This window comes from Pogoniulus pusillus, chromosome 11 (assembly GCF_015220805.1).
Source record: "Pogoniulus pusillus isolate bPogPus1 chromosome 11, bPogPus1.pri, whole genome shotgun sequence".
Taxonomy (NCBI): domain Eukaryota; kingdom Metazoa; phylum Chordata; class Aves; order Piciformes; family Lybiidae; genus Pogoniulus; species Pogoniulus pusillus.
This window is the reverse complement of record NC_087274.1, coordinates 10,464,176-10,485,759: the sequence shown is the minus strand read 5'-3', so window position 1 is coordinate 10,485,759 and position 21,584 is coordinate 10,464,176. Positions and strand designations below refer to the sequence as shown.

General features: G+C 54.2%; 1 protein-coding gene across 1 annotated transcript; it reads right to left on the bottom strand.

The window, feature by feature from the left end:
- Positions 1–157: 157 nt before the first annotated feature.
- EVPL (envoplakin) lies at positions 158–19,923 on the bottom strand. Its single transcript, XM_064151735.1, is given in 24 exon segments — positions 158–3,961; positions 4,788–4,880; positions 5,484–5,594; positions 5,680–5,763; positions 6,339–6,489; positions 7,216–7,409; positions 7,925–8,063; positions 8,503–8,681; positions 9,445–9,626; positions 10,621–10,718; positions 12,280–12,434; positions 12,585–12,731; positions 13,661–13,786; positions 14,116–14,211; positions 14,825–14,932; positions 16,133–16,252; positions 16,254–16,294; positions 16,772–16,784; positions 17,295–17,420; positions 17,474–17,538; positions 17,971–18,015; positions 18,018–18,094; positions 18,819–18,973; positions 19,861–19,923. Coding segments are annotated over 24 exon segments (6,018 nt in total). The 3' UTR covers positions 158–511.
- Positions 19,924–21,584: the final 1,661 nt, after the last annotated feature.

The following is a 21,584-nucleotide window of genomic DNA, read 5'->3' as shown; positions in this document are numbered from 1 at the left end:
ACATAGAGGGTTCAGTGCTACGAGATCAGAGGGAGCAGGAGTCTGCAAAGCCTTAGTAGATCAGGCTGCAGGACGCAAAACTGAGTGTGGGAAGGACTCGCCCTACCTTCAGCCACTGTGCAGCCTCAGCCTGCAGAGATGACACAGCCACAGAGTCACACTTTCTACGTTTATTGCATGCAGAAGAATGACCCAACTGGAAACCACTCTGGCTCTCCCTCCTTCCTGGGCATAACCACCTTTAACCTACTGCCAGTGGAGCTCTCACAATGAACCCCCCCCCCTTTTGCTGCCACAGCAGCACCCGAGGGGCTGCAGGGACCCCTGTGTGTCCAGCACGCTCACACTGTCTTCCTCACCTGGCCAAGCTGCGTTGGGAAGCAGAGATAGCTAAGAGAGAAAGTATGCAGCCCTAAATGCTAGATGCTCCCTTCCTGTCGCTGCTGCTGCTGCCTCCGCGGGGAGAGGGGAACTTCTGAAGGACCCAGATCCAGTGCACACCTGGATCCATTCAGTGCCTGAACCGTGAGAACTTAGGGGAACGGCTCCCCTGGTGGTACCGCTGATAGCCCTCTGACGTGGCCGGGAGCAGCAGGAGGCTGCTCAGCGAATCCTTCTGGCAGAGAGCCATGGCCTCCTTGTAGTTTATCTTCTCTTTAGTGATAGGGTCGATGAGATCTTTTTCATAGTTGGACTCATCCTGGAGCCTGTTGGCCAGGTCACCTGTTATCATCCCAGTCTGGGCAGCTTCCAGCACAGGGATGCGGCCAGTTTTCTTGGGATCGATGAGCCCTCCGGTTAGGTGCTGGACCTCCAAGTAGGGGAAAGCACTGTCCCTGGTCATCCATCCCTTCTGAACTGCTTCCCCCACAGACAGCCTTCGCTTGGTCACAGGGTCCTCGATCCCTGTGAAAGCCTTTTGGGCATTGAGCAGTCTCTGCATGTAGGTCCTGTCAACCAGCCCCCTCTCAACTGCCTTATGGACTGACAACCGGTCCCGAGAAATGAGATCGATGATGCCCCCCGTGGCGGCTTGGGCTTCCAGGAGCTTCTGAGCAGTCATGGGATCAAGCAGCTTCTTGGCAACAGCAGTCTTGATGTTGTACTTGGTGTCAGTGGTGGTGTCATACACCCCGGCGATGGGGGATGGGTCATCACAGAAGCCCTTCTGCGAGGCTGGGGGGAAGAAGGTTTGGGTTTGGTGGGTGGTGGGTGATGAGGCTGGAGATTTGGAGATGATGGAGCCAATAGAGAGGGACGAGGGAGGCTTGGATTCCCCAGCCACCAGCAAGGCAAATTCAGAGATGGGAATCTTGCCATCCCGGTACAGCTGGTACTCCTCCTTTGTGATCCTCCTCAGCCTCAGCGCATCGTCGATGGAGTACTGCTTCCCACTCTTCTTGTCAAGGAGAAGTGAGACGTCTCCGTTTGGGCCGAGGGTGGTGACTTCCTCCCAGTCACATTCCAGTTCTTGCAGCTGGATGTACTGGCCTCTGTCTATAATACCTCTCTTATAGGCCTCGTAAGGAGACATATCCTTCCCTGTCTCAGGGTCCAAGATGGAGATCTTGGTGGAGAGGTTTGTCTCTCTCATCTGAGTCTCATGATTGATTTCTTCCCGGTTGACCTTTGACTGGAGATCTCGAATGAACCTCTCCTTGTTGTAAATCTGGTCCTTCTCCCTAAGGATGTCTGCTTCCAGCATGGCAAACTCATGTTCCAGCTGCTTCTTCTTCTGCCTGTCGTTCTCAGTTCGTTGGTTAAGCAGTTTGGACTCCTCCCGAAGGAAAAGGACCTTCTGCTGCTTCTGCCTCTCCAGGTCCCGCAGCTCGCTCTCCAGGTTGGCTCTCTCCTGGATGGCCAAGTTCCTGGCTTTCTGCAGCTCTGTCTCTTCACGAGCCCATGTCCTCTTCATGCCTTCAGCTCTCTCGATCTTCTCCCTGAGCCGACGGACCTCCTCTTCTGCCTTCTGCTTGGCTCCTCTCTCCCTGCTCAGCAGCTCCCAGATGCGAGCACGCTCGCTCTCCAGGGCTCTGTCCTTTTCCACTCGAATCACCTCCTTGTAGATGGTCTTCTCCTGGGATTTTGTTTTCTGCAGGACATCGACTTGCACCTGCAGGTTCTTGCATTCTCTCTGCAAGTTCAGCACCTCTGTCTTCTCACGGTCCAGTTCCAAGCGCAGGTTGCTGGCAGACTGTTCAAGGACCGGATCCTTCTCCAGTTTGACCACTTCTTCCATGATGATCTTCTCTTGCACTGGGGCTGGGCTCTCCTCCAGCTCCTTTATTCGCAAGGTGATTTGTCTCATTTCCTTCTCTAGTGCAAGCCTCTTGCTTCGATCCTCCTGAAAGGTGAGCAACTTCTCCTGCTCCTCCACCAGCGCGCGCACCTGCTGCACGTCCCGTTCCAGACGGCGCCTGTTGCTCACCTCCTCATCCAGACTCCGGCTCAGCCTGCTGTGCTCATCTCGGAGCTTTGGGTCCTTCTGAGTCAGAATCACCTCTTGAACCACTACTTTCTCCTCTGGCTTTCTCCTCTCCAGCAGCATGTATTTATTCTGCAAGTCATAGATGGCATCCTCTGCAGCTCTCCTCTTCTGAGACATGCTGCGCACCTCCTGGCGCAGGCGCTCGGCTTCCTTCTCCAAGAGAGGATCATTCTCGTACCGAATTACTTCCTTGTTGACCAGCTTGGTTTCCACCTTGGATCTCTCCCTCTTCCATTCGTCCCTTTCACCCTGCAGCCTAATGAGCTGCTCCTGGGTCCTGCCGTTGGTGTTCACAAGCTCGTTGAGCTGTTGTTTCAGCCTGTCAATTTCTCTAAGGATCTCTGGACTCTTCTCGTGTTTCACCACCTCCTCTATAACCTCCTTAAACTCCACCACCGGTTTCTGTGACCTGAGAACATTGAGCTCTGCTAAGGCCTCTTCCACTTCACTGTCAATCTTTGTTCTTTTCAGAGTAGCCTCCTGCAGCTCCCTTTTCAGGTGTGTGATTTGCCGCTCTGTTTCGGGATCCACCAGGAAGATTTCATTGACCCTCTCTTTAACCTCTACCCTTGGTTTTTGCTTCTCTGCAATACTGTACTGGCTCTGCAGCTCTCCCAGCTCTCCTATAAGCTTCAAGTTCTTGCTCCTCTCTTCTTCAATCAGAGTTTTAAGCTCAGAAGACTCTTTCAGTAACTCTGGGTCCTGCTCCACCTGCTTCACCTCCTTAACAATAATCTTAGGTTCTGCCGTTTCGATCAACCTTTCCACCTCCTCGATCTTGTTCTTGACTTTCATTATGGCTTCTTCAGCAGACTTCCTCTTGAAGGATTCCTCATCAATTTGTAGCTGCAGGGTCCTAACAGACTTCAGCATTTCTGGGTTCTTCTCCAGTTTGATCAGCTCCTTCACCACCACCTTCTCTCGGATGTTGGGCTGCTTTCTCTCCAGCATGTGCAGCTCTCTCCTCTGCTGCTCGAGTTCAGCAGCAGCAGCCAAGCTTTCCTCCTGCAGACGCTTGATCTCCTGCTGAAGACTGACTGCTTGGCTCTCCAGGCTTGGATCTTTCTCAATTTTTGTGATCTCTTTGGTGAGGAGCTGGGGAGGAACAACTTTCTTCTCGCTCTCCATCTGGGCAAGCTTCCGGCTCATCGCTTCAATGCCTTCTTGCAGTCTCTGCCTCTTTTTGCCTTCCTCTTCAATCTGCTGTGCCATCTTTGACAGGTTGCTCTCCACCTGTGGGTCTCTGTAATACTCTATCATCTCCTTTTCTTCCACTCTTTCAATGGGCTTCTGGGTCTTCAACATTAGCAGCTTGTTTCTATGTTCCTCCAATTCCTCTTCAATCTTGGCCACTTTCCTCCTTTCCTCTTCTAGCTGTGATTTCAGGCCCTCAGATTCCCTGCTTGTGGTGGTTTTGTTTTCAGACCTCTGGCCTTGCTCATGTACGGCTTCAATGTCCTCATGCACTTCCTTCTGGAAGGGAAAACAAACAAAAAGGAAAAATTACAAACCCAAAATGGCAGGGAAACAGAGTCATTCTGAGTCTGGTGCAAAGGCCAGGCAAGGCACAGAGACAGAACTGGTACAGAATCCCCAGGGAGCCTCCAAATAAAGCTGTTTGTGAATGGCAAATGAGGACACACTGCCACCACCTAAAGCAACTGACTTGGTCTGTCTTCCCTTTGCCATGGAAGTGCTGCAGCAGCACACAAAGGTGCTTGGTGCTGCCTTGTTTCATCTACAGCTGAAGGAGGGTAATGAGGTCAGTCCCCACTGTGCGGCAGGTTCATGGTAGTGTCACAGAGCAGAGCACCCCAGTTCAATCTCTTGTACTCCCTGAGCACACTGAAGGTCATCCAGACCAGAGACCTTTCCTGCAGGTGGATCAAGCCGTAGAAAGGCATAAAAGTCCTGTTGAAGTGTTCCTGGTAGGTTGTAAGCAGCCACATCCACAGGCAAAGCTGAAATTGTCAGAAATTGTCTGTGAAGGCAGATTAGACAGAGCTGAAGAAAGGGCTTAAGAGCCCTCAGCTTTCCCCCTAGCACAAACTACAGCTTCAGCAAAGAGTTGAGGGGCAGCTGCAGAGGTGACCCAAGTCACAACCTAAGATGAGTGTCAGTGCAACTGTGATTACTCAGAGGCTTTTTCCTCAAAGGGGCTTCCATTCCTGCCTTTCCTCACACCTGCATGAGACAGTGATTGGATCCCAGGCTGAGCAAACCGCTGACAGCTTTGGAAACATCACTTCAATCTCCAATCTAGAGTACCCCAACCTGGCCACAAGCTGTAAGCTGGTACCTTCTCAACAATCTTCTTGGCAAACTCCAGCCTGCTGAGCTGCTGTTTATTTTCTGCTGCCAGCTCCATGTAGAGCTTGGTGACATCATTTTCCTGAAAAAGAAACAGCAGTGAGAGCCTTCTCCCCCTCACCCTGGCACCTCTGATGGACAGCACAGTACCCCACCTCTCTTTTCACCTGGATCCACTATTTCAGGGATTAGTGTCTTCACCTCTGACTTTCTAGAGAGACACAGATTCTAAGGAGTTGTGTAGGAGGTCCTGAGCCTTTCATCTGAATGCCTGTTAGATGCCTGCTAGCTTACACAGGGTCCAGACTTCCAGATTCACCTGGGGCCCCACATGGATGGCAGCTGGCAAACAGCCCGAGGTGATGCAGGAGAACTGGAGTATAACTGGGAAGTGCACACAGGAGCTCTGCCTCAGTTCTGTCCCTACACACACATCCTGTAAGGTTTATCTTCCTACACAATATGGCAAGGAGACATCATCAGCAATCTCCACCAAAAGGGTCAGACACACCCCTGATGCTGGACCTCCTGTGCTGCATCACCCCATAGACAAAGAGATCCTTGATGACATCTGTCACTGGGATTAGAACCATGATCAGATGTGGCTGCAAGAGTGGATTAAGACCTTGCAGGAGGTGTGAGGCTTGGCTAAGCATCTGGACAAGGGTTTCCATGCCCATCTTACCTGAGCCTGGATACTTTCTTGTAGGGGGGTCACACGCAGCCTCTTTGCAGCAGAGTCAGTCAGGGTGGGGTCCAGAGAGGAGCTGTACTTGCCTGCCTCGAGTTCATAGTCCTGTTCAGAGCAGAAACAGAAGAATCAGCTGAGATCTCCTGAATGAGATGCTAAGGGAATTCCACACGGGGGAAGCAAACCATACATTGAGAGTGGACTGCACATTCTGGGACAGTCTGACCACTGCATTCTTCTCAGCCTCTTTGCTCTTGATCTCCTCCACCAGCCTCTGCAGGAGACACGCATGAGGTTAAGGGCAGGTTGAAATACAACATCCCAGTGACACCCTTGCAGTAAGGCTCTCGATGGGTAGCTCTCCCTTGAGCTGGAGGGGATAGTGGGAACGTTTAGGAATAGTCTCTAGGGCTTTAGAGGATCTCAGCAGCACTCTCACTTGCCCAGGACCTGCCACACTGATTCATTGTGTCTGAGATGAATAGCAGCCAACACAGAGATCTCCACACCTCAGCCTCTGAGCTAGTCGACTTAGTATCTGCTCAAGGAGAGCAAGATGCAACATCTCAGCCCAGGGTTCAATCTTTGAGGATCTGGGTGTGTCCTCTCCATGAAGAGGATGTCAGCCTGGGGGTGACTGGTGCAGATGAGGACACTTGCACTATAGATGAATGCAGTGGGGCAAGACACTTCATCTGTGGGCTGCAATCCATTGTGCCCTTGTTCAAGTTCATTCACTGTGGTGGATGACAGCTGGGAGCTGGTTGACACTACTTTGCATGCTGTTCACAAGCAAATTCCCCCATCCCTGTGACATTGCAGGTTATGACCCCTTGCCCTGGAACACACCTTCTGTGCCTGCAGCTTGTAATTGATCTGGCTTGGCCCATCAGTGGTCTTCACTTGGTGCTTGGGTAGGTTGTTCATCCAAAACATCAGGTTCTCATTGGAGTTTTGGAACTGCTGGTAGGTGAGGCTGATATTTCTGAGAGTCTTCTCTCTGCACAGCACAAAGATGAACAAGAACATTAAGGGGAAGGGCAAAGATTCATGGACAGGTTCCTGAAAAGACAGTGAGGATGTCACTACCACAAACACCAACATAAGAAAACCAAGTGGGTGACAACTGGCCCCTGAGTGGGGAGCACAACTGTGCACATCAGGTTTGCTACTGCAGCATGAACACAGCTTGAGAGAGAAGGAAGAAGCAGGCAACCAACAGCAGGGATTGTTAAGCACCAGGGTCTCCGGGTAGAGTCACTGGGTCATGCAGGGGCCAGCTGCCTGCCTGGAAGCTCAAAGCCTGTGCTCTGTGTAGGGAGGTGGCAGATAGACAACAGCACAGCTCTGATCCTTGGTGTTGCAGAACTGTAGTCAGGATCAGCCTTGCAATGAAGAACACACCAGCAATAGAACAAGGGGACACAGTCTCAAGTTGTGCCGGGGTAGGTATAGGCTGGATGTTAGGAGGAAGTTCTTCACAGAGAGAGTGATTGGCATTGGAATGGGCTGCCCAGGGAGGTGGTGGAGGCACTGTCCCTGGAGGTGTTCAGGAAAAGCCTGGATGAGGCACTTAGTGCCATGGTCTAATTGATTGGATAGGGCTGGGTGCTAGGTTGGCCTGGATGATCTTGGAGGTCTCTTCCAACCTGGTTGATTCTATGATTCTAGGACTTGAATGCTGGTCTGCATTAGCTAAGGGGAGTAAAGATGATGCTGTCCTCACCGCTGATCCAGCTGGTCTGCCACCGCGTGGTAGCGATCGTTGAGGAGCTGCACCTCCCGCTTCTGCCGGGGCAGGTCGGGGCAGTACTCCTGGAAGTTGTTCTGCACAGCACTGCAGCTGTGCTCAGCATCCTTGAGTGCCCGGTTCAGCTTCAGCACGCAGTCCTCCTGGGCCACCAGGTCCCTCTTCATCTTCTGCAGGAGGAAAAAGACACCTCCAGATCTGCACCAGACAGAGCACCAACCAGAATTACCTTCCTCAGCACCTAGGGGTTCACCAGGCTCTCCAAGGTGGACACACAGCATGGAAGAGATGGAGCAGTAAGGAAGGTGGGAAGCAAGGTGAGTTGGGTGCTGCATGGAGTAGAAAAGAGATGTGGGAAAGGCAAAAAAGGGTCACTGTGAGTGCTAATGATGGGGCAGTGAGGCTGGGAGCAGGAAAGCACAGAGGTGGGTGAGGCAGAACAACAGAGGTGAGGGGGTCATTGTGAGTTTTAGAAACCCCAAAGGCAACCTGAGAGGGGCAGGTTTTTGCTAGCCAGTGAGTGTCAACCTGCAACGCTGACACAAAGCCTTCAAGGAACAAGTCCTTAGAAAGTCTTCATCACTGGCCCCCTGAGCTGCTCAAATGAGTGACATCCAGCTCCCTCCACACCACTGCTGTCTGAGCTCAGAGATCCCCCTTCTCACCAAACCTGACGTCCCCCTACCTGTAGATCATTGGCCCGATCCTGAAGAGCATTGGGGGATGCAGGGATGATGCTGTCCTGAGCCAGCTTGGCCTCAAACGTGCTGACAATCTTGTCTGTGTTCTCAATCTGAGTCTCCAGGTTCAGAGCAGCCTTAGCCCTGGGCAAGGGAAAAACGACAGGACAAGGTTAGCTATGGCACACCCCATTCTTCTCCTCTTCTCTCTGATTTTCCATGTTTAAGGTCATTTAGTGTCAGACCTTTTGCAGCATGGCAGAGAAGAAACACTGTGCGTTCACAACCCTATTGTGCTGCCCAGAAGTCAGATTTCACCACCCATGGCAGAACTGGGGGGAGCACACATTCATTGTGGTAGACTTCCCACAGTAGAGGGGAATCTGACCATAGATTACATAGAGGAACCCTTTCAGAGATGCCTTTGATGATGGCTGTGAGGTTTCCAGTCTGCACTGGGCTGGACGGACCTCAGCCAACGCCCCTAGAGACCAAAAGCATTTTCTCTCATGCTTCTGTGTGGATACCTCTGTGTAAGAACTTCCTTCCCTCATCCCCACCAGACCTTGCCACCATCACTCACTTCTGGTTGTACAGGCTGGAGAGCATATTGACGTCGTTGTATTTACTCCTGAGGGCATTCAGTGTGACAGGCAGCTGGGAAGCAGAGGTGCTGGTGGGTTTCTTGGAAAGGTAGGTCTCACACTCCTTCTGCAAGGTATCCTTGGCTGCCCCCAGGCTCTCGAGTTTCTTTGTTGTTTCCTGGCACAGCAGACAGCAGTCACCCAACACAGTCACACCAATGCTGTCATGAAAATGTATCTCCCTCAGGGGCAGATTTTGCTGTGGGGTGAGGGTGTGGTGGCTCACTCAGAAGGATTTGGTCCATGGGGCACAAACCCATCTAGACTGTGGCTGTCTGGCGATAGCAGGGTGTGGGAAAGAGATCCCACCAGAGAGAGATGGAAGAAACCCAGCTGCCTGAGTCCATCCTCCTGCCAGGGCCAGATAAATACCCACAGGTGAGGATGCAGCAAGATGAACTCCTGCAGATCCAGCCCTTGTCCCAGAGGAAAGGAGAGGGCACTAGGGCACTGCCTCTCCTCCTGCCCTCTTCACTTCTACCAGTCTGTACTCCTCACGGGGTAAGCCAAAACTGGTCCTTGGATTAATTCCCTCTACCCCAAAGCCTTTCATGTCACAGACTGGAGGCTGAAGGGTGACAGCATCCCCCACAACAAGGCTGAGGACTCCCCAAGCGTGGTGCCTGGTCCACAGCTCTGAAGTGAACAGACCATCTTGCTCCAGAGCTCAGCCCAGGGAAGGGCCTGTGCTTCTCGAGGATTTGGCTTAACCTGTCCCATTTAAAGGGCTCAGAGCAGCCTGAAACCCTTGCAACTGAAGATGCTTTTCTCTCTGAAGTACAGGCTATCATCTCCTGTGGGCTTCCTATGCCAGTTCTCTTTCGGGCCAAGGACACAGCACTACCAAACTCGTCCTGCTGCAACCTGCTGGCAGCACCCACCTGCTGATGTCTGATCCTCTTGGCAAGGTCATCTGTGGGGTCACTGTAGTTCACTGGAGACCTCACTCGGTTCAAGATCTCCTTCTCTGTCTGAATCAGGTCCTTGCCAACGCGATCCAGGCTACCAAGAAGCTGGTCAGCTTGAGGATCATCCTGGACTGCAGGGGGCCTCTTGGGCAAAGCTGCAGGCAGACACCGCCTAGGTTAACCCCCACTTCATCCTAGCCTTGGCGCATGGCCCTTTCCCCAAGCTCTTCCATGCGTGGTCCTTAAAGCTCCAGCTCCCTCTGCTGCAAAGCTCTGCCCTTTGTGCTTTGCCAGCTCTGAAGGACGCAGGCTGCTCCTGCCCACGGGGATTTGGTGCAACCAGGAACAATTCAGTTCTCGTTTCTAACCCTCAGAGCATCACACACCAGCAAAGGCTTAGGACAATGGGTGTAGCTCTGCCCTGGCCAGCCAGAACTCAAGTCCAAGAGTAGGACAGACAGCCAGGTCCTGCCATGCAGACATATCTCTGCTCAGCTTATCCTTGGAGCTTTTGAAGTACAGCTGCAAGGGTAACACAGCTAGCCAGGGGCTGGGATTTACCCATGGCTGCCTGCTTATTACACAGCCTCCAGCTAGGGAAGAGACTGTGAGAAACCCACATCCCAAAGGAGGTTTAATTAAGGCTTCTGGACAGGCACATCCCCCTCCAACCACTGATGGAGCTGGAGGTCAGTCTCAGAGGTCTGAGAAAGGCAACAGAGAGCTTAAATGAATTGTCTGAGATTCAGACTAGATGTAAGAAAGAAATTATTCACTGTGAGGGTGGTAAGACCCTGGGCCAGGCTGCCCAGAGAGGTGGTAGATGTAAGCGTTCCAGGTCAGGTTGCACAAGGCTCTGAGCGACCTGATCTAGCTGTAGGTGTCCCTGCTTGCTGCAGGGGGTTGGACTGGACGAGCTTTAAAGGTCCCTTCAGATCCATCCTGTAATTCTGTCAGCACATGGCAAGTCCTGAGCAGCAGCAGGAGTCAGCTGATCCTGCCTGCTCATCTCCCCAAAGCAGAAGGCATCCCCACACTGACCCACCTGCCTGCTCGGGTGGGTGCTCCGCTTCCAGCCAGGGCTGGGAGCCCTGAAAGGGGACGGAATGGACTTGCCGTGGAGAGGGCTTGACTAAGCAGCTGTCCTACCTTGCTGGCTGGGCTGGACCTGCTCCTTGTGACTGCGCCTCAGAGTGCTCTGCACCGCCGCTCGCTTCTGCTTCACCGCGTTCAGCTCCCCCTCCAGCCTGCGAGCAGAGAGGAGCAGGGCAGGAAACGGCAGCAGTGAGCAAACGTTCCCGAAGGCAGGGGCAGGCTGAGAGCCCTCAGCCTTTTGTAACTCAGAGATGTCCCTTAGGAAAGGGGCAGCAGTAGGAGCAGCTGGGTGGTGTGAGCAGTTGGGTGGTTCCAACCCTCAGCAGAAGCTATCAAAGCTGGGAAGGTGGTTCCCATCCCTGCAGTGCTCTGCAGTGTCACATGAAGTGATTTCCAGCAGCTGCTTCTGTGGCTGCCCCGCTAAAAACCCAATCTCATGTGGAAGGATGGTTCCCTCCTCATGAAGCTGGAGCAGGGATCAGCCAAAACATCTCTGGGTGAGGAAAACAAAAAATGATGGATCCAAGTGGATGGAGCCTTTGAAGGACCAGCCCAGTTCACACTCCTACCATGGACTGCTCCAACTCTACCATGAACTGCTCCAACTAAACACTGTGCTCCAAAACTAGCAAGTCCCACTCTGCCTGGCTGCTGTCCGACAAGGGTCACCAAGGGCCAGGACATAGCTCCATGCAGAGGAACTGAATGGTGCAACAAGCTGGGAGATAAAACAAAAGCCCAATGGTTTGGGTGTAGGAAGGGAAACAAACACTGGGCAGTGAAAGAAGCTGTCAGGTGTGGCCTGAAAAGGGCTGAAAGTTTCCCCGTGCTGCTCTCCAGGAGGATGAGAGTGGTGGAACACTGAAACATGTTGCCCAGGGAGGTGGTGGAGACCCCGTCCCTGGAGATATTCAAGGTCAGGTCTGATGGGACTCTAAGCAGCCTGATCTAGTTGGAGGTGTCCCTGCTCACTGCTGGGCAACTCAACTTGGTGACCCTCGAAGGCCCCTTCCAACCCTGACCATTCTGTGATTCTGTGTCCCAGAGGTTTTCCTTTCCACTTTACCAGGTGCACAGACCCCAGGAATGCCAGGGATTCAGTAAGCTGGGGTGGGTGCAGAGGGGTTTGCCCCCAGGAGGAGCCACCCTACAGCGTTATCCCCGCTGCATGACTGGGTGCCCGGTGTGGGTATGCCCACTTGGCTCCAGGTCTGGGCTGTGGCCTTCCCACAGCACTGACTGATCCCAGCCCCAAAGAGGGAATGCCAAAAGCTGCCTGCACTACCACCCCATCCTGTGGGAAGCACAGGAGCACCAAGCAGTGGGACACACGGTGGCTGAAGGAACAGCTCTTAACCTCTACCTGGAGCTGCTTGAGAGGAGATACCACAGATAACTCTGTCCTGTTTGGCAAGTCTCAAGCTCCAGACTGATTCTGCAATGGATTTAGTCAAACCTATGCCAGTCACATGTTTGGGTGAGGAAATCAAGCTTGTCTGCCAGAAAACTCTCCGACAGTGAGGTCCATGCAGCATGCAGTGCTGCTGAGGAATAGCAGGAACCCGGAGGAGATACTCTGGAGCAGGAAAGAACCCCTCTCCAGGAGGGATTTTGTACTACACTCAAGAGGTCTGTTCCCAGCTGCTCTTTCTCTGCAGGCTGGCTGTGACCCAAGAGAATCTGTCTGAGTCGAGCTCTCCACTGCAGACTCACCTATTGACCCTGTCTATGGACTCAGGGTCTGGTGGAGGGATGGAGAAGCAGGCAGAAGGTGCTTCCTGGACCACACCAGTGCTGCTCTCCACCACCCACACCTCTGGGTTGCTGTTGTCCTTCAGAGTGTACTTGTCACCTCTGGTCAGCTGCACCTGGGACAAAGAAAAGACACAAAAGCCAGTCAAAGACGTGTCGCTCTGGCACTAGAGCAGTTCCTCTCACCATGGAGACAAGATCTGGAGCAACCAGAGAAGAATCCAGTTGTCTGCCTCATCTGAGTGTGCTGCTAGTCAAGCCCTCACCTCCCCAGCATCCCAGTCACAGAGGGTGTCCAGGGTGAGAGTCTGGGAGGGACGCATCCTGCGCAGCTTCAGGGGGCTGATCTCTTTGCTCCTCCTCTTCAGGTCAGCGATGCTCTTCTCTGCCTGCTTCACTGCCTTCTCCTCATTCTAGACAAAATAGGGCAGACAGTGGTCATGACCAAGCTTGGGTGACAGGCAAGGGTGTGATCACACCACACACTGGGGATGCTGGGGCCAGTTATCCACCCTTGTGTGATCCCTGCTTGGTTTCCTTCACTCACAGCAGATCTGCCCTTGAAGGCACAGCCTGAGTTAACCTTAGGTGTTCCCATACCATCATATTAAAAACCCCAGAGAAGGTTTTCTTCTCAGAAGAGGAAGAGACACCTGCCAAGAGGTGGCTGCATTCCAGTGTCAGAAGATAGTGAGATCTCTGCACCTCTTGGGAGCAGAACGTGTTGCCTGCATGTGCAGATATTGTGTCTCCTCCCTCTCCTCTGGGCAGAAGTTCTTTTCCTGCCTGCATCTCACCCTTGAGGTCAGATTTTTTCATTCCCTCCCTTGCCTTTGGCTCATGAGAGTGCTGGGAAGATGGGAGGACCTTTCCCCACTGCTTGGATGCCATCAGCCCATGCTCCCTGAGAGCCTTCTAACCCCAGTTTCTCACGTTTAGGACAGCACACAGCTCCTCCCCATGCTTCTCCTTTGCTGTGATGGTGATCTGGGGCCTGGCTGTGTGTCACTGGTGGAGATGTCTTCCCGGGGGTCACTGTTTCACAGTGTGGTCCTTCTGGGGCTACAGGGACTTAGTTATGCCATGGTCTAATTGATTGGGTAGGGGTGGATGATAGGTTGGACTGGATGATTTTGAAGATCTCTTCCAACCTGGTTGATTCTGTGATTCTAGTGTCCAGAGCACAAGGTCTTCTCCTTCTCTAGCACAGAGCTGGGATAAGCTGTCCCAGTAGAGTTATTTACCCCCCTCTAACCCTTCCCCATTGTTGTCTACTGGGGAGGTTATGATGCTTGGCTTGCCCCTTAGGTCTGGCTAGCATCACCAGCCCTGAAGACCTCACCTCCAGCTGAAGCAGCAGATCTGACACCACACCAGGGCTGTCTTTATTGAACTTGCTGTATTTGGTGTCCAGGTCAGAGTTCATCTTTTTGAGGGAGTGGTTCACAGCCTCAGCATCATCCTGGAACTGGAAGTGTGGGTAGGAAATCAGGGGTGGGAGGACATTATTGCCTCCCAGCCCACTGGGGCCTCTTGGTTCCCAGCATCTCTCCCACAACCTGTCTGGGGCACACAAGACCCTACAGACCATCCTCAGAGTGTGCTTGGACAAGGACCCTCCATTGCCTGGGCCACAGGCAAATGATCCCAATCAACAGACAAGTCCCAGGGGTAACCAGCAAGTTCTGAGGGGTGTTTCCCAAAACACCCTGAGCAGGTGCATGCAGAGGATCTCCCATCCTCATCCCAGCCCAACCTCGCAGCCACATGCACCATGTTCTCCCTGTTGCTTCTTACCTTCTTATAGCTCTCCACACTTTTCAGCTGACTCTCCTGGCAAATGCAGAGGTTGAGGAAATTCTGCCACTCGTTCTTCAAGGCTTCCTGGTGAGCCTGTGGTGGGACAGAACACAGCTCAGTAGGCTCCAGCTATCTCCCCTCCTCCCCCAGTCTTTCTTTCCCCAGGACTCCCAGAAATGAGAGGAAGAGAAAAGATTGCTACTGAGCAGGGACAAAGCTACAGCCAGGCACTGCCCGATGCTGAGCCTGAGCAAGGTCACTGCTTGGCAAGAACTTGGCTCATCTAGAGCAGCCACCACTTCTCAAGGGGCCTCAGTTCCAGTGGTGCTGGTGGCTAAAAGCTTGCCACTGTGTCCATGGGCTTGGAAATACAGTCCTGGAGGTTGGGAGCTGGCTTCACTTGGAAGTGCCATGGCATAGCTGGAGCTTCAAAGCAGTATGGATGCAGCTGCTCATGTCTGAGAACCAGAGGAGGAGCTGATCCCAGCACACAGATGTTCACCATCATCTCCTGGAGATTTCTGAAGGGCAGAACACCCTGCACTGCTCTCAGCCTCCCCAAAGGGATGGAGCATGCAGAAAGGTGCACAGTGGATGCAGTGTAGGAGAGATTGATGTTGCAGCTCTGCAGAAGAGGTGATGACTCTGCACACACAGAGACGTTCTCTTTCCCTTACAGGGCTTGGGAGGAGACCTCTTTCCCCACCTGGATGGGTTTGACAGCTGGGTGCTTCAGCTCAATCATTCTGTCCCCATCATCCTGAAGATGGTTCACAAACTCCTCCTGGCTGAGCAGCTCATTGGACTTGAAATCCTGTGGGACAAGAGAACTTCATGAGCCTGGGGAGCAGAGAGTGGTCTCCTGGGGCAACAGACCCCGTGGAGCAAAGACTCCCAAAACAGAGACACCTTTGTTTGTTTGCTTGCTTTTTGAAAAAGGAGGGTCCAGGCAAAGCTGAAACAAATGAGCCAGGCCTGGACCTCAGACGGCATCAGGGCACTCCTTCACCCAGCATTTTCCTAGGCAATTAGCCCTCTCCTCTTCCTGGTCCCAGCAGGTAGCAGTCACTGGGTGCTGCACTTTGGACGCTGAGGCTGACATGACACTGAGCCCCTCCCTCCCCCCTCTGACCACTGACAGCCTCACCAGCAGCGCTCTAATGTACGCTCCCACATGCCAGCCCTGGGGACAGGAGGGGACAGAGCATCTCACCATTGAATCATAGAATCGTAGAATCAACCAGGTTGGAAGAGACCTCCAAGATCATCCAGTCCAACCTAGCACCCAGCCCTGGCCAATCAACTAGACCATGGCACTAAGTGCCTCATCCAGGCTTTTCTTGAACACCCCCAGGGACGGTGCCTCCACCACCTCCCTGGGCAGCCCATTCCAATGCCAATCACTCTCTCTGTGAAGAACTTCTTCCTAATATCCAGCCTATACCTACCCTGGCACAACTTGAGACTGTGTCCCCTTGTTCTATTGCTGGTTGCCTGGGAGAAGAGGCCACCCCCCACCTGGCTACAATGCCCCTTCAGGTAGCTGTAGACAGTAATAAGATCACCCCTGAGCCTCCTCTTCTCCAGGCTAAACAGCCCCAGCTCCCTCAGCCTCTCCTCATAGGATTTGTGCTCCAGGCCCCTCACCAGCTTTGTTGCCCTTCTCTGGACATGTTCCAGCACCTCAACATCTTTCTTGAATTGAGGGGCCCAGAACTGGACACAGTACTCAAGGTGTGGCCTGACCAGTGCTGATTACAGGGGCAGAATAACCTCCCTTGTCCTGGGGGCCCCACTGTTCCTGATGCAGGCCAGGATGCCAACCCCAATGTGGACTCAGAGCATCTGTTCCATCCCTGTCTCCGTGCCCAGCACTGCTGGGCTGCCCCGGGGAAGCAGGAGGCTCAGGGCTGGTGGTGGATGCCCAGGAGGCTGGGGTCCAGCCTGCAAAGCTCAGCTGCTGTGCTGGGGCAGGCTGTGGTGGCCGGGGCACGCTGCCCCCCCGGCGGCTCACCTCGTACTGCCGGCGCACGCTCTGGACGTCCAGCATCTGGTCACTCCAGTCCTGCCTCAGGATCCTGGTCTGCTGCTCTGTCAGGTAGCCCAGCTCCTTGGTGCAGCCCTGGAGGTGGTGGTACAGGCTGCCCAGGCTCTGCCCGCGCCAGATGGAGGCTTTCTGCCCGTGCACACAGAGAGAGGCGGCGTTGGTGCTCCGCTGAGGAGCCTCTCTCCCCTCCTCACCCTCCCCCTCCCCAGGACCCCGCTGGTGTTGCAGGAGATTCCCAGAGACCTTGGTGAGACACTTTGCTCTTATCTGATGGGGCTGCCCTTCCCTCTGCCTCCTTCACAGACAGGCTAAGTTTGTCTAACCAGACTCTCAGGTGCGGGCTGGTGCCTGGGGCAGGCTGAGAGCTGGCCCAGCTCTGCTCCATTTCCCACAGATGCCAACCTTCAGCTGGCTAAGCCTTCTTCCTGGCCACCACTGTGGCCCCAGCTGCTTGCTTCCTCTCTGGAGCCCTCGTTAGGGATCAGGGCAAGCCTCAACATTTGCAGTCCCAATTTGGAACAGCGTGGGCTGGGCCGGGGTTTGTGCTGCCACATCTGTAACCCTGAGCAGCTGCAGATCAATGATCCACGGGGACACAGCTCCCACCCACAGCATGGCCCTGAGGGCAGCAAGCACACTGCATTTACACCCATCCCAACGTGGGGAGGAAGTGGGGAAAGAAGATTAGGGACCTGACATCACTGCAAGACCAGAGGTAGCTCCTGCCCTGAGCTGGGCATTCCCTGTCCATCAGGGCTGGTGTTGCTCTGCTGCATGGCCCCATCTGCCCAGAAAACCACCAAGAAGCTTACCAGCAAGTCCTTGTACTGGCTTTTCAAATCTGCCACATCCTGAGTTACAGCACAGCCGAGACCAAAAAGAACCAAACAAACCAAAAGAGAGAGGGAGGGAAATGCTGTTACCAAAACGTGCGGTAGGAGGTGAGGAGGTGACTTATAGAAGGAGCTTTAGAAACCACTCAGAAACCACCTCCCTGGCTCGATCTGTCCAAGCTCAGGTCTCCCCATGCCCTCTGCAGAACAAGGGTGGAGGAGTAGATAGGACACAAGGCCAAAGAGGGCCCCACCTGAAGCTGCCAGCAACCAGGAGGGGATGGAGGCTGCCTTACCCCGGAACGGAGGTTCTTGATCTGGAGGCCATAGGCTTCAATCTCCTTCTGGAGGATGTTGTGCTCAGCTATTTGCTTTTCCAGCTCTGACATGCCAGGGCCATACTGTCCCTCATCGACTTGTTTCTGTGCAAAAGGAGTCCCAGTGAGTGCTGGCAGGGGATGAAAAGATCTGGTACCTGATACCAGTCCAGGAGGAAGGCAAAGAGATGTCCTTGCTGCTTACTGAGGTTGCTCTTGGTTGCTGTTTCCCCAGCCACACACAGGGGCAAAGATAACCAGCCCAGAAAGCCCTGTGGTGTGTGCCAACCACCAGGCACCAGTGCATGGCCACAGTTACCATCCAGTTTTCCATGGAATCCCCAAGGTGACTCCAAACTGGGCACCTTCAGTGTGGAACTATAGGATGCAAGGATGCAATGTCTTTGAAGACATCACTTCCTCCATCCTTTCACCCCATATCATGGCATCTCTACCTGATCCCTCTCTGGCAGCTCTTAATCAGGAGGAGTCAACCAAGAGGGTCCTCTCCAGAGAAGAGGTGGGAGAAGAGTTCTTCTCCTTCCCAGAGTTAATTCCACCACCCCTAATGCCCCAGCATGATGCTGAGCACACACTGGCTGCCATCATCTGCCCTTGCAGGAGCTTAAAACCATTTAAAACCAGCTGCTGTTACCATCTTTTGGTCCAGGATCCTGGCCCAGTCTACCCTGGGCCCCACATCAGGGATGTTCAGCTGCTCATAGAGGGCTCGGTACTGTGCACACAGCTGCGTCACACGCTCATGGAGCTGCTGGATGCTGCCAAGGAGAAAAGGCACAGCTCTGTGTCACTTGGGAGAAAGGAGAACCAAGGTAGGGCTTGTGAAGCCCAGATGTCACTCCTAAGACCCAGGCTACTTGTCATCCCCTTGAGACACTGCTCTTCAGCTGTGGCAGCACTTTGTCCTGGTGCTCTCCATCTGCAGGGATGCCTCAGGAATTACAGCCCAGGAGGGGGCTGCAGGGGGATGAGGGCTGCCCCTTCCCAGCTCAAAAACAACTCTTCCCCCTGATTTCCACCCAGAAGGGCTGGGGAACGAAGTGGGGCACAGCTCTGGAAGCCACCTGAGACTCTTCTCCCGTCCAAGCCCTGCTTGCCTGCAGGAAAGGTGTTCGGTGCAGGAAGGAGTGGGTTATCCTCGGGAGAGGGGCCGCGGTTTAGCTCTGCATTCCTTTCCCAAGAGCTCCCAAATAACACTGGGGGGCCGTGGGGGGGGTGTGACTCTGGCAGCCCCACACACCTCTGTCACAGAATCACAGCAGGGACCTTACAGATCATTCAGTTCCAGCCCCTGCCGCGGCCAGGGACACCTCCTGCTGTCTCTACAATGTACTGGCAGAAGCCCTGATTTTGAGGCTAGAGCCTACGGGAGGTAGAGTGAAACTCTGCAGCTCATGGCAGTGACTGGAGCTCAGTCTGGGTCCTGGGGAGGGTCCCAATTGCTCCCTGCCCCACCACTCGAGTCCCCCCTGCCGCACTCACTCTTTCTCTATCTCAATAGCCTGAGGGTGTTTCAGGCGCTTGGCACGGTCCACGTCCAGAAAGAGGTCCTTCAGCAGGGTCTCTGCTTCCTTCAGATTCCTGGCATTCTCTTGCTGGAACTCAAAGGCTTTGTTCTTCTGCTGATTGCTGGAATCCTGGAGACCAGAGAGGACCAGAGGGAAAAAAGCCTGGCTGGATCACACAGACCTCACAACAGCCTCCTTGGTCAATGCTGAGGGCCTGGATGTCCAACACACTGGCCACAGAGGAATCATAGAATCAACCAGGTTGGAAGAGACCTCCAAGATCATCCAGGCCAACCTAGCACCCAGCCCTGGCCACTCAACCAGACCATGGCACTAAGTGCCTCATCCAGGCTTTGCTTCAACACCTCCAGGGACAGCGACTCCACCACCTCCCTGGGCAGCCCATTCCAATGCCAATCACTTTCTCTGCCAACAACTTCCTCCTAACATCCAGCCTAGACCTCCCCTGGCACAACTTGAGACTGTGTCCCCTTGTTCTGTTGCTGGTTGCCTGGCAGAAGAGACCAACCCCACCTGGCTCCAGCCTCCCTTCAGGTAGTTGTAGACAGCAATGAGGTCTGCCCTGAGCCTCCCCTTCTCCAGGCTCCAGGAGCCCTGGTGCAAGGGTGCAGCTGGGGAGCATGTGCCCAGCCCAGCCATCTGCTTCAGCATCTCTGCCAGCCAGGGCACCAGCGTGGCTCAGACTGGCTGCCTGCCTCTGGGGTTGCTGGGAGGCACCGGGCTGTGCTGCTGCAGGTAAGACAGCTTTGGCTGTGGGAAAGATGAGGCACTGAGCAGAAAGCACAGAGGCTAGAATTTGGGAGGCCCTGGTATGCAGCCCCAGGGGCTGGGAGGCTCTGTAGGGTTGTCTGTTCCTCCCCAGCCTCCAGTCAGCCCCCAAACCTGCAGCAGCACTGAGTACCTGCTGCAGAGAGCAGACACCTGGCCTGTCAGCCCAGACACCACATTTCCAGGCAAAGCTGTTCACCTTCCTACCACCCTCTGCCACAACTCACCTCCTTGAGCCTGGACTGTGTCTCCAGGATGTCCTTCTCCACCTGGTCAGCGTTAGCCTGCATGCGGGAGATGAGCACAGCCAGCTCATTTGTGGAGGACCTGGGAGGGGGAACAGCAAAGCAAAAGCTGCCTGAAGGCAATTCTCACCCTCTTCACCACTGCCCAGGACACAGGTGGTTCTTCAGGCCTTTCCCCCATGTCCTCCTGGTCTCCAAAGAGAGCTGTGGCCCAGGGCATGGCTGCATACAAGTGGTCAAAGCCTGGCTGCTGCCTTCAGCCAAGTGAAGGCGAGAGGTGGTGTGTCCAGAGCATGTGGGCACAGCATGCAGCTCATCTGCACAACTGCTTGCCACAGGACACCACAAATGTTCCTGGGGGATGCAAAAAGCATCAGAATCAAACAAGAAAAAACTTCTGTGGAGCTCTCAGCTGCACCCACACCACATCTGGGGCAGGAGGACCCAGAGCCAGAGCCAGCTGGAGGCCAGGAGAGCACCCTGCAGAGGCAGCACAGCATGCTTGCCCTGTCTGGAGGTGCTGCCCTGGGCACCTGCCCGTGGCTGCTTGGTAGAGGTGGGTGAGATGGCACTTCAGACTGAACCAGAACTGCCATCCTGTGCTCTTCTCTCATGCAAAGTGCTCTGCAGTTCAGCCTGTTGAGATGCTGCAGAGCCCAGCGCCAGCCCAGGACTGGGCTGCAGTGAACAAGGGCTTGCTACAGGCACTACAAGCCCCTCTGGGCACTGCTTAGGCTGCTGCAGTCATGCTGCTTTCAGGGCTCGGGGACAAATTTCCCAATGCCACAGCACAACCACCAACCCTCTTCTCCACAGTGAAGAATCACTGAAGGGCCCCATCAGACCTTTCCCTCTTGTCTCTCACCTTGGTGCCACCACACAGCTGATGAGTAATGGTCAGTGATGCCCAATGACAGGACAAGGGGCAGTGGTGGAAGCTGAGGCACAGGAAGTTTCCTTTGAACACGAGAGGAATTGTCTCTGTGTGAGGGTGACAGAGCACTGGAAGAGGCTGCCTGGGGGGGTTGTGGAGTCTCCTTCTCTGGAGATATGCAAGACCTGCCTGGATGTGCTCCTGTCTGATCTGCTCTAGGTGATCCTGCTCTGGCAGGGGGATGGACTGGGTGATCTTTTGAGGTCCCTTCCAGCCCCTGACCTCCTGTAATTGTGTGATCATGGCTCTTACTCCATCACCACTGCTGCGAATGAGAGCTCTGCTTTCAGTGGCTGCATCCAGAGCTTGCAGCAGGGCATGGGACGGTTCCTAAAGCTCCCTGCAGAGAAGGAAGCACCAACCTTGGTGCCAGCTCTGTCCTTGTGTCCTGTCGTTTCTGCCCTGGAGGACACTGCCAGTCCTACCCTCTAGGCAGGATGTGGGCAAGCAGAGGTGAGAGGGTGTGGACTGATAGCACCGTGCAGGGACACGAGCCCTGGGCTGACTGCTGCTGGGACACAGCCCAGCAGGTTACAGCCTGGCTCTGGCCTCTGAGACTAGAAGGAAAGAGCTTAAGCAGCAGCAATGGTCACTGCATGGGGATCAGCTGAGAGGGGCTGGTTGGCACCTCTTTGGCGGAAGAAGGAGGCAGAAGAAAGGTGATGTCCTGCAGCAAAGCCACCCACACCTACCCTCCAGCCAGGTGGTTTCCTTCCTAGCCCCCAGATCCAGCAAAGGCAGGATGAAGTGGTTCCCTTAATGGCTGTCATTG